The 16,926-nt window shown below is 36.0% G+C and overlaps 3 protein-coding genes and 1 pseudogene across 3 annotated transcripts; all 4 read left to right on the top strand.

The window, feature by feature from the left end:
• The first annotated feature begins 1,556 nt into the window (after nt 1–1,556).
• LOC107589922 (olfactory receptor 1-like) lies at nt 1,557–2,555 on the top strand. Its single transcript, XM_016278500.1, has one exon. It carries the CDS (start codon nt 1,557–1,559, stop codon nt 2,553–2,555), a length of 999 nt encoding a protein of 332 aa, XP_016133986.1.
• A 291-nt stretch (nt 2,556–2,846) lies between these two features.
• On the top strand, nt 2,847–3,718 carry LOC107589572 (olfactory receptor 24-like; annotated as a pseudogene).
• Nucleotides 3,719–6,293: 2,575 nt separating this feature from the next.
• Nucleotides 6,294–7,292, top strand: LOC107589561 (olfactory receptor 51E2-like). Its single transcript, XM_016278055.1, has one exon. It carries the CDS (start codon nt 6,294–6,296, stop codon nt 7,290–7,292), a length of 999 nt encoding a protein of 332 aa, XP_016133541.1.
• Nucleotides 7,293–11,129: 3,837 nt separating this feature from the next.
• LOC107589911 (olfactory receptor 1500-like) lies at nt 11,130–13,494 on the top strand (the record flags this gene model as incomplete). The annotated part of the gene is made up of 2 exons (XM_016278490.1): nt 11,130–12,064; nt 13,485–13,494. Coding segments are annotated over exons 1-2 (945 nt in total), but the record flags the coding sequence as incomplete, so codon positions are not given.
• Nucleotides 13,495–16,926: the final 3,432 nt, after the last annotated feature.

Raw genomic sequence — 16,926 nt, 5'->3', positions numbered from 1 at the left:
TTTCGTTCAGCCCAGGAAGGGCTCCTGATGTTTCGTTTAGCCCAGGAAGGGCTCCTGATCCCCAGTTCAGCCCCGGAAGGGCTCCTGATTTTTCGTTCAGCCCAGGAAGGGCTCCTGATCCCCAGTTCCGCCCAGGAAGGGCTCCAGCCCCTGAACCCAGCTCAGAGCGCTCTCCAGTGCCCGCTCCTAGAAAGCGCCCTCCAGTGGCTGCTCCCCTTCACCTCCACTGGAATTAGTTTTTGATTTCAATGAATTTCTTTCTTCTATTGAACACAAAATAAGATATTTTGAAGAATGTGGGTAACCAAACAGTTTCTGGTCCCTAATTTATTGTATTTTTTTCCCCCCCCATACTATGGAATTCAAGGGCCCTCAGCAACTGTTTAGTTACTCACATTCTTCAAAATATCATCTTTTATGTTCAACAGAAGAAAGAAACTCATACAGGTTTGGAACAACTAGAGAGTGATTAACTGTCAGAATTTTTATTTCGGGTGATCTATTGCTTTAAGAGGCTTCTAGAATAAGCGAGGCTTCTTGTGCCATCTGTTTGCTGCTTGAATCGTATGTATGTGATTCCTATCTATTTTTGTCACCAAGACAAACACTTTGTGTGTGTGTGTGTAAGCATATTTGGCAACAAAGCTTTTTCTGATTCTCATATATTTGTTAACATTGTTTTAATTTATTATTGTAATCATAAACACACTGATTTGTAGCACAAATAGATTTACCATTTATGAGACTTGTTATTCATCTAGTTTTTTTTAACCTATTCTTTATTTACTTGTGAAGTCACGCATGTTCGCAGAAAATAGCTTACTTCTGGGTTGAAAAATTAGGTGGACTACGTGTTGCTCAGAAATAAATAGTTTACTCTGCTTTGGTTTAGTATCAAACTATTTTTATTGGCAAATATAGACAAAGTAACTGTGTCTGAAATGTAAGTTATTCAATAACAATTACATTTTTGTCTTTTCAAGCATTATAAAATATGCTGTTGTTTTAATTATCAAAATATATTTGGAACCATGATGCTCTTGTATGTTTTGCACCCTTCTATATTTATCCTATAAAACATTGTTTCTTGGTACAATGGACTTACTCCTATCCACCCATGATTAGCATACCATTAGTTTGATGGCTGCTAACAGTGATGCTCTGTGGACAGTAGCACTGCTGATTTTCCCATGATTAAATAGATTAAATAGATTCCTGCCCATTTATCCTCAAGTCTATAGAGAAAAAGGTCCCAAGCTCAAGAGAATAATCTAACTATATATTTGCTGATGGCTGGTAAATTTATGAGATGGTTCCAGTTTGGAGAAGGTAAAGTATGAACCATGTGTTTCTTCTGTTTCTATCTAATGATTTTACTGAAACAACATTTTTTTTTATTATTAGTTCAGTAAGGTTATATCAAAGAACATCCAAACATATTTGTCCATAAATGCACTGAGACTGCGAATTAAATAATTATCTGAATATTCTGTATTTGAGTGTATTTCTATAACAGTTCTTCATCACAGGTGACAAAAAGCCAGACAACAGTCATCATGAGCTCCATGCAGTCAAACTCATCTGCAAATATGACCTTTGTTCGTCCTGCTACATTTTTCCTCATTGGCTTTTCTAATATCCCACATGTGAAATACTACTTTGTGTTCTTGTCTTTAGTGTATGTTGTGACTGTTTTAGCGAATTCATTTATCATGTATATCATATATTTGGCCTGCAAGCTTCACACAGCCAAATACATTGCTGTTTTTCATCTGGCCCTTTCTGATCTGTGTGGAAGCTCAGCTGTAATTCCAAAAGTCATGGACACATTTTTATTCGAGCACCAGGACATTTCATATGAAGCGTGTTTTGCAAATATGTTTTTTTTATATCATTTCATGAATCTGCAGTCTTTAACTCTAATTGTCTTGGCTTATGACAGACTGGTTGCTATTTGTTTTCCTTTACATTATCATGCTGTTGTAACCAAACCAGCCATGTTTCTCATCTTAGGCCTGCTGTGGATTTTGTCTGTGACATTTTTTTCTGTATTTGTAGGTTCTATGACCAGACTTTCTTTTTGTGGATCCAATGTGCTTGATACTTATTTTTGTGATTATGGCCCTATCTATAGACTAGCCTGTAATGATACTTCTCTGATAATTGTTTTGGTTAAAATGTGCTATAGTCTCCTGATATTTACACCACTGATACTGATCTTCATTTCATATTTCTGCATTGCTCTGGTTTTGTTTAAGATTCCCGATGGTGTTGACCGTATCAAAGCCATAAAAACCTGTACCTCACATCTCCTATTGGTGGCAATTTTTTATATGCCAATTTTAAGTAATACTATTGCATCTACAATATCACCTTTGCATCCAAATGCCCGGATAATTAACACTTCCTTGACGCAGACAATACCACCTATGCTGAATCCCATCATATACACTCTAAAGTCAGAGGAGGTCATGCAATCCATAAAAGAACTGTACAAACAACGCAAAGTGAACACAACCACAGAAAGAAGAGTGAAATGCAGCAGGAGAAATTAAAAATAATAATTATCTCTCTGTTTATCAGCTGTGAGCAAGTTTTATTTTGTTTGTAGTTGTAACACATATTGTGTTGTAAACAGGCCAAATGTGTTTAAAACCTTTGTGCTTGAAACCTAGAAAAGCTTTTTTGCAATTCCTTTCTTACCTTCAAAACAAAAAGTTCTAAATAGATTCTAAATATTCATTTTTATATATTTTATAAATAATTATTTAAATATTCTGTATTTTTGAGAGTATTTCTATAACAGTTCTTAATCACAGGTGACAAAAAAACAGACAACAGGAATCATGAGCTCCATGCAGTCAAACTCCTCTGCAACTGTGACCTTTGTTCATCCTGCTACATTTTTCCTCAGTGGCTTTTCTAATATCCCACATGTGAAATACTACTATGTGTTCTTGTATTTAGTGTAGGTTGTGAGTGTTTTGGGGAATTAATTTATCATGTGTATCATTTTATTTATCCAAAAGTCATTGACACATTTTTATTCGAGCACCAGGACATTTCATATGAAGCATGTTTAGCAAATATGTTTTTTTGTATTTCATTCCATGAATCTGCAGTCTTTGACACTACTTGTTTTGGCTTATGACAGGCTGGTTGCTATTTGTTTTCCTCGGTATCATGCCATTGTAACCAAACCAGCCATGTTTCTGATCATAGGGGTGATATGGATTTTTTTCTGTGACATTTTTTTCTGTATTTGTAGGTTTGGTGAATAGACTCTCCTTTTGTGGATCTAATGTGCTTGATAGTTATTTTTGTGATCATTGTCCTGTCTATAGACTAGCATGTAATTATAATTCTATGAATATTTTAATGGGAAAAATTAGCTTTGGTCTCCTGATTTGCACACCACTTATACTGATCATCATCATCATCATCACATATTTCTGCATTTCTCTGGTTCTGCTTAAGATGGCGCTGACCGAATCAAAGCCATGAAAACCTGCAACTCACATCTCATGATGGTGGCAATCAGTTATCTCCCACTTATAAGCAATAATATTGCATCTATAACAACATATTCTGATCCGAACACCAGGTTAATTAACACTTCCCTGACACAGACAATACCACCTATGCTGAATCTCGTCATATATGCTCGACAGAGGAGGTCATGCAATCCATAAAAAGAACTGCAAAGGACACAAAGTGAACACTATAATAGAAAGAAGAATGAAATGCAGAAGGAGTAATACAAATTATATAATTCCAGGTTTAATCTCACTGTCTATCAGCTGTGATCAAGTTTGTTTGTAGTTGTAATAGATACTGTGTTGTAAACAGGCCAAACATGTTTTAAACCTCTGGGCTGAAACCTAGTAAAGCATCTTTGTGATTCCTTCCTTCTCGTAATTCCTTTTTTTTGTGTGAACAAAGTTGTAAAATTTGTAAAATATTTTTTTGAATGCAGTACTCATCTTGGCTAACGATTTTAGATTATCAGTAAGTTAAAAAAAACTTTTGCATTACACTTGCTTTAAATCTAACAAATGTAAATGTTTCTGAATAATGTTTAGTTGTATTTATCAGTACTGCAGTGCTCTTGGACAGTTGACACTTTTTTGTTACTGTATGGATAATGTATGTGTAATATGTTTATTGTTTCATGCAGTTTCTAATTCTCACCATTCTATGCTATATGACACATTAGAAGGTATTTGCTTACCACAGACTACATCATATCATGATTTTAAGTCATGTAATGCAGGCATGGGCTTCTGTGAACTAAACCCATTAAAGTAATCCTTAAAGGGTTAGTTCACCCAAAAATGAAAATTACCCCACAAATTACTCACCCTCAATTCATCCTAGGTGTATATGACTTTCTTCTTTCAGACGAATCCAGTCGAAGTTATATAAAAAAATTACTTTGATCTTTCAAGCTGTTTAATGCCACTCAGCAGTTGTTGCATGCATCAGTCCAAAAGAAGTTAAATTAAAAGCACCCATCCATTAAAAAAGTGTCTCACATGGCTCCGGGGGGTGAACAAAGGCCTCCTGTAGCGAATCGATGTGTTTTTGTAAGAAAAATATCCATATTCAAAACGTAATAATCACTTTAATGTAGTTTGCGCCAACAGTCCTACACGGAAGCAGCTCCGGGCTCATGACGTATATGAGTTCAGCATTGCACATTTTTTAATACAACTCTGACTGGATTCGTCTGAAAGAAGAAAGTCATATACACCTAGGATGACTTGAGGGTGAGTAATTTGTGGGCAAATTTTCATTTTTGGGTGAACTAACCCTTTAAAGTTGACGTTGTTTTCACACGGACTACATCATATCATGATTTTAGGCCATGTAATGCAGGCATGGGCTTCTGTGAACTAAACCCATTAAAGTAAATGAAAATTACCCCACAAATTTTTGTTTACCTCACAAAAAAATAAACAAAATAAGTTCAATATACATCTATGATAAACAGTTACATAGGGCCACATAGTATTCAGCACAATGCCATACAACTGCTTCTGCATATTGACCATATTAATAACACAATGATATACCACACATTATTTACATGACAAAAATGCAGGATACAGCTTTCACGATATACTTACACTGTTAAAAATATAATACACCTAGCTTTAACCAATTACATGCAGTGTGGATTTATGTGTAGTTTTAGCTTTGGTCAGATTTTTGTCTTCATGAAAATAATCTTAACTTCTGTCAAAAGTGTGCGTTGTTACCTCAACTTTGTGTAAACTGACGAGAACATTAATTGTTAAAGATAATATTAATAAAAAACAAATGTCACACATGTAAAGGTTTTCCATATGTAGTCCAAATGGCTCTGAGCGTGGTCTGTCAGTTTCAGTAGCAGTTCTATTAGAGCACTGTTCGATACATTACAGTTTCAAACGGTTCCAACACAATCTCATGGCAGTTACATTTGGCAAATTTGGTGGCTAATTCGTATAAATTTGTACGGCCTCATTTATATGTTTTCAGCAACAGTAGCTGTTTGAACTGATGGTAGAAAAGCACTACAAAGTTTACCAAAGATTCTTGTGTAAGAATATTTATGTTATGTTCAGGAACGTCTCGGTTACATCAGTGGTGAGGGGTGACTTTTTTAACTGGGTATGCTGAGTGATAAGCCATAAGGCGACAGCTGCATCCACTCATCAGGTTTTATGATGAGGAGCTGAGAACATGTCCCTGGCAACCAGCGATGGTTAGAGGTTGTGGCATGGGGACATAATGTCTCCGTTCCCTCCATCAGGGAATGAGGGTTTTATGTATGTAACCGAGATTTTCCCTATCTGTCGATCTCCCTGGATTCACCCCTTTTGTCTTGCCCCTTTTGATTCTGTCTGCCGATCGTCGACCTGCTCTAGCCCTAGGACTATTCTTGTGTTTTGCCCACCATATACCTGTTTGCCCTCATCTGACCCATGCCTGTTTCATGACCACGTCTCTGTCTTCGTTTCAATAAAGCTTGCATATGGATCCGCACGTCTCACGTCTCGTCAGCCCCGTAACAGAATACTCGGCCACACAAGGATCCAGCGGCTTTTTCTGTGGACTCTGGCCTGGTCGTTTTAATAAAGCTTGCATATGGATCCGCACGTCTCACGTCTCGTCAGCCCCGTAACAGTTTGTCCATAAGAGCACTGTGACTGGTAATGAAATAATTACTTGAATATTCTCTGTTATTGAATGCTTTTCTGAAACATCTTTTAATCACAGGTGACATAAAATATCAGACAACAGTCATCATGAGCTCCATGCAGTCAAACGCTTCTGCAAATGTGACCTTTGTGCGTCCTGCAACATTTTTCATCAATGGCTTTTTTAATATCCCACATGCAAAATACTACTATGTGTTCCTGTCTTTAGTGTATGTTGTGACTGTTTTAGGGAATTCATTTATCATGTTTATTATATATTTGGCCCGCAGACTTCACACAGCCAAATACATTGCTGTTTTTCATTTGGCCCTTTCTGATCTGTGTGGAAGCTCAGCTTTAATTCCAAAAGTCATTGACACATTTTTATTTGAGCACCAGGATATTTCATATGAAGCATGCTTGATATATATGTTTTTTGTATATCATTTCATGAACATGCAATCTTTGACACTACTTGTCTTGGCTTATGACAGGCTGGTTGCTATTTGTTTTCCTCTACAGTATCATGCCATTGTAACCAACCCAGCCATGTTTCTGATCATAGGGGTAATATGGATTTTTTCGGTGACATTTTTTTCTGTACTTGTAGGTTCTGTGAATAGACTTTCTTTTTGTGGATCTAATGTGCTTGATAGTTATTTTTGTGATTATGGCCCTATCTATAGAATAGCTTGTAATGATAATTCTCTAAATATTTTGTTGGGTAAAATTTGCTATAGTCTCCTGATTTTTACACCACTGATATTGATCTTCGTTTCATATTTCTGCATTGCTCTGGTTTTGTTTAAGATTCCCCATGGTGTTGACCGTATCAAGGCCATAAAAACCTGTACCTCACATCTCCTGTTGGTGGTAATTTTTTATATTCCGATTTTGAGCAATAATATTGCATCGATAATAACACCTTTGCATCCAAACAGCAGGATAATTAACAATTCCCTGACGCAGACAATACCACCTATGCTGAATCCCATCATATACACTCTAAAAACAGAGGAGGTCATGCAATCCATAAAAGAACTATACAAACGCAGCAAGGTGAACACAAGCACAGAAAGAAGAGTGAAATGCAGCAGGAGAATTTAAAAATAATAATTATAGCTTTAATCTTACTGTTTATCAGCTGTGAACAAGTTTTATTTTGTCTGTACTTGTAAGAGAAATGGTGTTGTAAACAGGCCAAATATGTTTAAAACCTTTGGGCTGAAACCTAGTAAAGCTGATTTGTGATTCTTTACCTTTTTAAGAACAACAATTTTAGTGAAGATTCTTAATAGACATTTTGAATGCAGTATTCACCTTTCCATTTTATTATTTTAGGTTAACAGTAAATCAAAAGAAAAAATCCCTTTGAATTAAATTTGCTTTCAATATAACATCTTTTACAAATGCTTAATGATTAGCTTTATTTGTGAGAGTACTGCACAGCTGTTGGATAGTGGACACAAGAACTTTTTGTTCTTACATGTGTTGTGTATGTGTAATATCTTTATTATTTTGTGCAGTCACTAATTCTCACCATTCTGTGTTAAATTTCACATAGGTGTTTTATGATGATCACAAACCACATAAGCATGTGCCTCAGTGAACTAAATTAATTAAAAGTAATCCTTAAATTATACCTTGTTCATTTAACAAAATTAATGCAATATACAAATATGATAAACATCTGTGTAAACCCTGCACACAGTACTCAATACAGTGCCTTACAACAGCTTTTTACATATTCTGTTAAATAACACAATGACATAGCAGACATTATTTATGTGTCAGAAATGCAGGATACAGCACACAGGCCTACATGTAACAACTTATGCATAACCTAATGTATTTTGAGAGTATATTTTTAAACAAAAATGATAAAGGTTTTCTATGATAGACTAGCATACACTTTTACTTTTTCAACCTACTGCATCCAATGTGAATGTGTATTTAGTTTTTAGCTTTGGTCCGAGTGTTTTCTCTTGACGAAATTGTCTCTTAAATATTGTAAATATTGTATCTGGTTACATCATGCCTTGTAACACAGGATTTAAGCCAAGAAGGACAGTAACTGTTCGAGATAAAATTAAAAAATAAATGTCAAAATCATCTTCTCATGTGAATTAAGTGCTTTTCCATTTCTAGTCCAAAGGGTTCTGAACATAGTCAGTCAGTAGTATCAGCACACTTTCTACAGCTACAATTTCAATCAGTTCAATAAAGGCTGCAATGGTCGTAGAGGTTGTCTAATTTCAGAAAAGCAACCATTACATTCCAAAGCAAGAAAGAAATTACAGTAATTAGGCCTTACGAGGAATAACAGTCATTTTTATGATGACTTTTGTTAAATGAGACATCCTCAATGACGTACTGTTTGCAACTGACAAATATGACCTCCGGAGGGCACAGCCTTCGAAATAAGACACAACAGATACACAAAACCTACATATGGATATGGCTTCATGTACACGAGGGATAGCATTGTTAGCGGCCAGTGATAAGGCCTCACATGTATTTTGTTCTGCTTACTGATCATTTAGTTTGCAAAACCTACAATCACCCATTTCTTCACACATATCCTTTAGTGTTATGTTCGACACCGAACCAAAGCTTGTGTAAAAACGTTATCTGAGCTGATTCAGTTTATCCAGCGTACCCCAGTCTCATATATTTCTCTAACTCTAATAATACCTTTTAATGTCATTGTTGTTTTTTGAAATATCAATATTCATAATAAAACTCTTATGAATATTGCTGGATTTTGAAAGAACAGTCGAATAATAAGGGAATGCTTCAAATCACTGGTTTTGTTAATGAATTCATTTCATTACTGGTTTTATTTTATTTGACCTATTTTAGCACCCGCTAAACTGTCGAACATGGTCTTTATTTTTTAAATGTCCCACAAAAGATGCAGTTGGTGTTAATTTATTTTCCCTATCAATTTCACATTCAGTCTTCAAATGAATGTACAAACAACATAAAAACAGTTTATTTTAAATATTTGTTTAATGGCATCTTTTTTATTGAAAAAATATTGAGCCAGACTTTAGACCAGGTTTGAGTTGGTCTATGGCGCAGCCTATTTTCAGTTCCTCAAAATAGCAACACTCCAGCAATGCACCTGAACACACCTCTTTTTTAGACCAGCACGCCCATGGGCGCACAAATGGGCGCAAATGCATTTGCTATTTAAACAACGCGGCGCGAAACGGGAAAATGAGAACTGCGTCGGGCTGAAACTAGCAAAAACACTTGCGCCGCATTGCGCCGGGTGTGTGATCGGGCCCTTTGACTTTTTTTTTAAGTCAAGTATACTTAAATGTCATTTTAGGTATATTTCTGAGAAGTACATAAAGCCCATTTCTGAGAAGTACATAAAAAGTAGACTGAAAGTATACTTTCCTATTTTGAGTATAAAAGAAGTATACTAATAGCACACTTGAATAAACTTCTTTTTCGTAAGGGCATGAAAAAATGAAGATTTTTAAAACTCCTTAATTCTATGTGTTAAACTAGTGCATAATTCATCCAATACTGTTTGTACTATGAACATGAATAGTGCCTCAATTTGTGCAGCTTTGATTCAGGTTCAGTTACTGTGTCGATTCCAGTTGTTTTTCGCACTTGAAATGGTTAACCCTGGGCGATTAAACCCTGTTAAAAAGGAATTCTGGGTTATCATTATTAAACCCTGGTTAACCTTCTTATTTGTATATTTTGTGTTGTCAGTGTCATTGATCGGTCAAATGCAGCAGGTGACCTGTTTACATAAAATCTTTCGCATATATGCCGTCTGTACTACCAAGTTTTTCCTAAATGGTCTTTTTGGACTAAACACGTTGTCCATCACCACTTTTCCCCTTAAATGCTGAAACTACTGTTTCGACATGTTTCTGTGACTGTCTAAAGCACGTGAATACAAGGTATGCGATTGGGTGTCTGTTGCCAAGCATCTAGGAGTAATATTCTAACACAGAATAATTTTACACTGTACTGTTTCACGCATTAGACACCTCAAAAGCGTTCCTCTACTCGGGGCAAAAAGCAGGGTTTAGAACAACGATAACCCAGAGTTGAGGCTCTAAAGACCAAAGGTCAAACGTCAAGGTGCCATAATGGTATTTTTACACTGCAGCGACAATCTTGCAAAGCCTCTGTTTTCTCCACTACATGGGCAATACAATCATCATATTATACACACGATTACAATCGGAATGATGCAAGCTTTGTTTTTGAATGCCCAAAGTAAAGCTATAGCATCAATTTAATACATTTTTGCAAACCCAGCCAGAGAATTTGTCAGCTTTCAGATGTTCTAGGTTGCTGTCAATTCCACAAACCAAAGCTCGTTTTATGAAGTGTAAAGCTCGTTTGAAAAAGTAGTTAACACAGTGTTATACCTCACATTTAACGATTGTACTGAAAATTACTTTATAGAGGACTTCAGTATTGATGTTACCATAATATTGTTACACTATCAAAAACTTTGAAAGCTTAAAATAAAACACTGGTTGTACACTGGTATTATTGATATTATTAAATAATAATAATGCTCATAAGTCATCTTCTCAAGCTTTAAGGTAAGTGTTTTTGCTTACTTTAAATAGATTTACTCCTGCCCCTGTTTCATTAAGTCTACAGGGAGAAGAGTTCTCAACTAAAGTCCCAAGCTCAAGATTGATCTAATATAAATATGTTGATGGCTGGTAGAATTATGATATTGTCGCAGCTCTGAACAAGGTAGAGTTTTGAGTTTCCTCTGTTTCTCTCTAGTGATGTTACTGCAATGATTAGTTCAATATGATTCAAAAGAACATCTAAACATTTTTGTTCATTAATGCACTGTGGCTGGAAATGAAATTATTGTTTTAATATTCTGTATTTTTATTTTTAACAGTTCTTCATCACAGGTGAAACAAAAGCCAGACAACAGGTATCATGAGCTCCATGCAGGCAGACTCCTCTACAAATGTGACCTTTGTTCGTCCTGCAGCATTTTTCATCAATGGTTTTTTTAATATGTCACGTGCAAAATACTACTATGTGTTCTTGTCTTTAGTGTATGTTGTGACTGTTTTAGGGAATTCATTTATCATGTGTATCATTTATTTGGCCCGCAGACTCCACACAGCCAAATACATCGCTGTTTTTCATCTGGCCCTTTCTGATCTGTGTGGAAGCTCAGCTTTGATTCCAAAAGTCATTGACACATTTTTATTTGGGCACCAGGTTGTTTCATATGAAGCATGTTTGTCAAATATGTTTTTTGTATATCATTTCATGAATATGCAGTCTTTGACACTAATTGTTTTGGCTTATGACAGACTGGTTGCTATTTGTTTTCCTTTACGGTATCATGCCATTGTAACCAAACCAGCCATGTTTCTGATAATAGGGATGATGTGGATTTTTTCTGTAACATATTTATCTGTACTTGTAGGTTTCGTGAATACGCTCTCTTTTTGTAGATCTGTTGTGATTAATAGTTACTTTTGTGATCAAGGACTTATCTATAGACTAGCTTGTAATGAAAATTATTTAAATGTATTGATGGGAAAAATTAGCTTTGGTCTCCTCATGTGCACACCACTCATACTGATCATCATCTCATATTTCTGCATTTCTCTGGCTCTGCTTAAGATTGCTCATGGAGCTGACCGGATCAAAGCCATAAAAACCTGCACCTCACATCTCATGTTGGTGGCAATTTTGTATCTCCCAGTTTTAAGTAATAATATTGCCGCTGCCACAACACCTATCCATCCAAACATTCGGTTAATTAACAATTCATTGACACAGACAATACCACCTATGCTGAATCCCATCATCTACACTCTAAAGACAGAGGAGGTCATGCAATCCATAAAAGAACTGTTTTTCTGTAACATATTTATCTGTACTTGTAGGTTTCGTGAATACGCTCTCTTTTTGTAGATCTGTTGTGATTAATAGTTACTTTTGTGATCAAGGACTTATCTATAGACTAGCTTGTAATGAAAATTATTTAAATGTATTGATGGGAAAAATTAGCTTTGGTCTCCTCATGTGTACACCACTCATACTGATCATCATCACATATTTCTGCATTTCTCTGGCTCTGCTTAAGATTGCTCATGGAGCTGACCGGATCAAAGCCATAAAAACCTGCACCTCACATCTCATGTTGGTGGCAATTTTGTATCTCCCAGTTTTAAGTAATAATATTGCCGCTGCCACAACACCTATCCATCCAAACATTCGGTTAATTAACAATTCATTGACACAGACAATACCACCTATGCTGAATCCCATCATCTACACTCTAAAGACAGAGGAGGTCATGCAATCCATAAAAGAACTGTGCAAATGCAGTAGGGTGTGTGCTACTATAGAAATAAATATAAAATACAGTGGGAGAATTTAAAATGATTTTAAAAGATTTGGTTCTTATCAATATTACTGTTTACTGACCTTCATTATTTGATTGAAATGAACTGTTTCTGTTATGAACATTTAACAAATATTTAAAGGATATTTTAGACTTGCTCTGCAAATCTTGTAAAAGAAGCTCTCTGACTTGTCACATGTGATTAAAATTAAACGATTTCTGTTACCAGGTTGATCCTCTATGGATTGTGTTTGTCTAATATTTACTGTTTCTTTAATTATGATTATGCAGCGACTTATCCCCACTATTCAGTGCTATTTTAAACATTGTGATGCATTGTATGATGATCTAAATTTATTCAACTTTAAACTTTAATTCAGTTCAATTCAAGTTTATTTGTATATCGCTTTTCACGATACAAAGTTTCTACAACATATTTAGTAGTAACTTATCAGTGGTGACTATGTCAAATTGATGTACATATGGCAGAAATGTATGGTAAAATTCAGTTAATGACGTAATCAAACAGACGATGAACACTATTAACAGCAATGATTATATGTTGCAATCAAACTTGTAGCAAAATTTGGTAGTTTATGTTGTTTCAGGGTTGGCATCATCTGAGGTCCTCTGAGGGGTTGGCATAATCTCTTCTCAGGTGTTTGGTCATCTCAGGTTTTTGTAAGGGCTGGATCCAGACTGAAGCTTGTGTAATTCCTAGTTACCACGGGATGACAATCCCTTGGCAGAAACAGAGAAACAAATAGAGACATAATTAGCATAGCTGCTGTTCCAACCAAGCAAAAATTATTTGTTCAACCCAAGCTAAAGAGTAATAATGTGCACTTGATCAGATATAACTGCAGTACAAGATTATGAGATGCATTATTTGAATGCTTGGCCAAAGAGATGTGTCTTTAATCTAGATTTAAACAGAGAGAGTGTGTCTGAACCCAGAACGTTATCAGGAAGAGTTTGGGAGCCAAATGCGAAAAAGCTCTACCTCCTTTAGTGGACTTTGCTATCCTAGGTACTACCAAAAGTCCAGAGTTTTGCGACCTTAGGGAGCGTGATGGACTGTAGCGTGGTAGAAGACTAGTTAGGTACGCAGGAGCTAACCCATTAAGGGCCTTATAGGTAAGTATTAATATTTTGAAACTGATACGGAACTTAATAGGTAGACAGTGCAGAGACTGTTAAATTGGGTTAATATGATCATATTTTCTTGACCTGGTAAGGACTCTAGCTGCTGCATTTTGGACTACCTGTAGCTTGTTTATTCAGGATGCAGGACAACCACCTAGCAGTGCATTACAATAGTCCAGTCTAGAGGTCATGAATGCATGAAATAGCTTTTCTGCATCAGAAACAGATAACATGTTTCGTAGCTTGGCAAACTGTTTTTGTAACATGGGAAATATGATTTTCAAAAGACAAGTTGCTGTCTAATATAACACCCAGATTTTTGACTGTAGAGGAAGTAACAGTATATCCATCTAGTTCCAAATTATAATCCAAGAGATTCTGTGTACTGTTTTTTGGTCCAATAAGTAATATCTCTCTTATTACTTATCCGAATTCATCTGTCGGATCCTCCGGTGTCTGCAGAGCGTCCGGCCCCGATCCAGAACCAGCCCGCCGGCTGCTCTGAAGTAAAGCCCGCCTCTCAGCAGTCAAGGCCGCCGGCCACTGCACTCTCAAGCCCACTGGCAGATCCGAAGTCAAGGCCGCCGGCCGCTGCACTTTCAAGCCCACCGGCCGCTCTAAAGTCAAGCCCGCCAGCCGGTAGCAGCAGCAGTCTCCTTCACCTCTGCTCATAAAAGGAGAATGCGGAGGAAAAGACTGTGGACAACCAGGAAAACCAGTCTCCTCTTGGCTTATATCGAAATCCTCCGACATTCTTCTTTACAAATCCTCGTTTTGTTAGTTTTTGTTGTTTGTTTTGTTTTATTTTAAAATAAAGCACATTTTCTGCAATACTGAGTCCTCGCTCCATCCCTCTACCCGGAAGCGTGACAGATCTCTCCGCTGCGTTTCCGCGTGCGTCACTTCTGATTGGCGCATGCGCAAAGCCGACCTCATACGTCATTCCCCCCAGAACTGCTTTTGTTTACAACAGTAAGCGCAAGCTAGATTCAAGTGATTATTAAGTTTTGAATATGGAAATTTTTCTTACAAAAATGCATCGATTCGCTACAGAAGGCCTTTGTTCACCCCCCGGAGCCGTGTGAGACAAATTTTTTTAATAGATGGGCGATTTTTATTTTAATTCTTTTGGACTGAAGCAATGCAACACCCGCTGAGTGGCATTAAACAGCTTGAAAGTTCAAAGACAATTTTTTTATATAACTCTGACAGGATTCGTCTGAAAGAAGAAAGTCATATACACCTAGGATGCCTCGGGGGTGAGTAAAATGCAGCCTAATTTTCATTTTTGGGTGAACTAACCCTTTAAGATTACTCATGGTGTTGACAGGATCAAAGCCATGAAAACCTGCACCTCACATTTCATGTTGGTGGCAATTTATTATTTGCCACTTTTAGGTATTAATATTAAAGCTTTAGCAACATTTATCCATCCAAACGCCCGGATAATTAATAATTCCCTGACGCAGACAATACCACCTATGCTAAATCCCATCATATACACTCTAAAGACAGAGGAGGTCATGCAATTCATAAAAGAACTGTATAAACGCAACAAGGTGAACACTAGGCTACTACAGAGAAAAAGGTTAAATGCAAAGGGTTATTAAAAAAACAAGATTGATTTTGTTGAACTGTATTAAAGAATCTGTACTTGTGTGTTGACTATGAATATCCAATTCATATCCACATTCAACATTTAACAGAATTGACATACCACACACACGTCTACAACATCTTTTATTAGAGTGTTAGAAGAGTATTGTAATAAAAATAAATTACTCAAAATATTTATGAGGTCACTCAGTAATGAGTAATCAAATTACAATTTGCATTGTAATAAAGTTGTATTGTATTGTAATGAATGGCCAGTAATGGACTAAACTAAAGGAATAAATTACTTCATTGTATTTTCTTGGAAATTATTGAAATGTTTGTTTGAAGTGCAACAAGGCTTTCCATGTGTGCTGATTTGATTATGGGTACATAAGGATAATTCACACAAAAATTTAAATTATTTACTCATCCTCATATTGTGCCAAAGCACTTTTTTCATCTATGCTGTAGAACACAAAAAGTCACATTTGCCTCACAATTAATTTTCAATAAATGTTGAATGGAAAAAAGGCATTCATTCAATACAGATGACATGAAGATGAGTAAATGGTGACAATATTTTCATTTCACATCTCTGTGTAAAAATATATAAACATCGTAAATTTTGTATAGGTTATTTGCTAATGACAACATGTAAATATGCATACATGTATCTAATGAAGTAAGTTCACTAATCACTTGTGACACAGAGTATGGCCCACAATGCCAAAGACAATAGTATAGTATGTGACAATAGTAGAGACAATAGTATAGTATGTGAAGTCAAATATACAGGAACTTCTACAGAAGCTGTTAAAAAAGGACACTGAGAATAAAAGAAGTACTGCAGTTTGATTAGGGGGGGAAACTGATTCTAGTATGCCCTCTAGTGGCAAAAGCAAGTGTTGTGCTGGATGATGGATTGAATTTAATTGTGACTTACTATATACAATTATGTTTTGCCAGTCGATTGATGTGGCAACCATATTACATATATTTTTTTAATATAAATTTTTAATGGCTGTAAAGGGAGAAAGACACTGAATGGTGTAGTTACACTCATTAAGTCAATTAAGTCATACTTTTGACATTTCTAACCCATAATAACAACAAAGGCATTGTAACTAGGCCTGCCAAGATAGAACAAGATAGAAAAGGAGAGAAAAGCACTAAGAGTGTCTTAAAAGAAATCCATATGACTCTTATTGTAAATTCTGAAGCCACACAATACCTTTTGCCTTCTGCATATTCATTGGGTGCTGAAGGCAAGACATTACAGGCAAACACATTGTTTTTTTCATGCACTGATCCTTTTTGATATTTTGGGCTTTTCATAACATGCTGTTTCAGGCTAGAGAAAAGAAACATCCAAAAGACATGTCTAGATGTTTATTTTAATATACTTTATTTCTGTCTGTAGATTTCTGTTAAAATACATATCTTTAAAGGCCTTTTTCTCAAAATGATTTTTCCCTCATGCACTGAGCCAGAAATGTTACACACACCAAACTTTACAGCTTAGTTCTTATCTGTATATGCTAATGGGTTTTACAAAGGGGTTTGTTTATATATAATTTGCCTAATGTCACACCAAGTTTTATTCCTAAATAAACATGGTGAAATAAT

The sequence above is a fragment of the Sinocyclocheilus grahami genome, unplaced genomic scaffold (genome assembly GCF_001515645.1).
Source record: "Sinocyclocheilus grahami isolate Dianchi unplaced genomic scaffold, SAMN03320097.WGS_v1.1 scaffold7.1, whole genome shotgun sequence".
NCBI lineage: Eukaryota > Metazoa > Chordata > Actinopteri > Cypriniformes > Cyprinidae > Sinocyclocheilus > Sinocyclocheilus grahami.
Note: the sequence above shows the minus strand (reverse complement) of the source record. Positions and strands in the feature narration are given on the sequence as shown.

Excerpts from the sequence above, each read along its gene's own strand:
- LOC107589922 (XM_016278500.1), top strand. The coding sequence starts at position 1,557 with ATGAGCTCCATGCAGTCAAACTCATCTGCAAATATGACCTTTGTTCGT.
- LOC107589561 (XM_016278055.1), top strand. The coding sequence starts at position 6,294 with ATGAGCTCCATGCAGTCAAACGCTTCTGCAAATGTGACCTTTGTGCGT.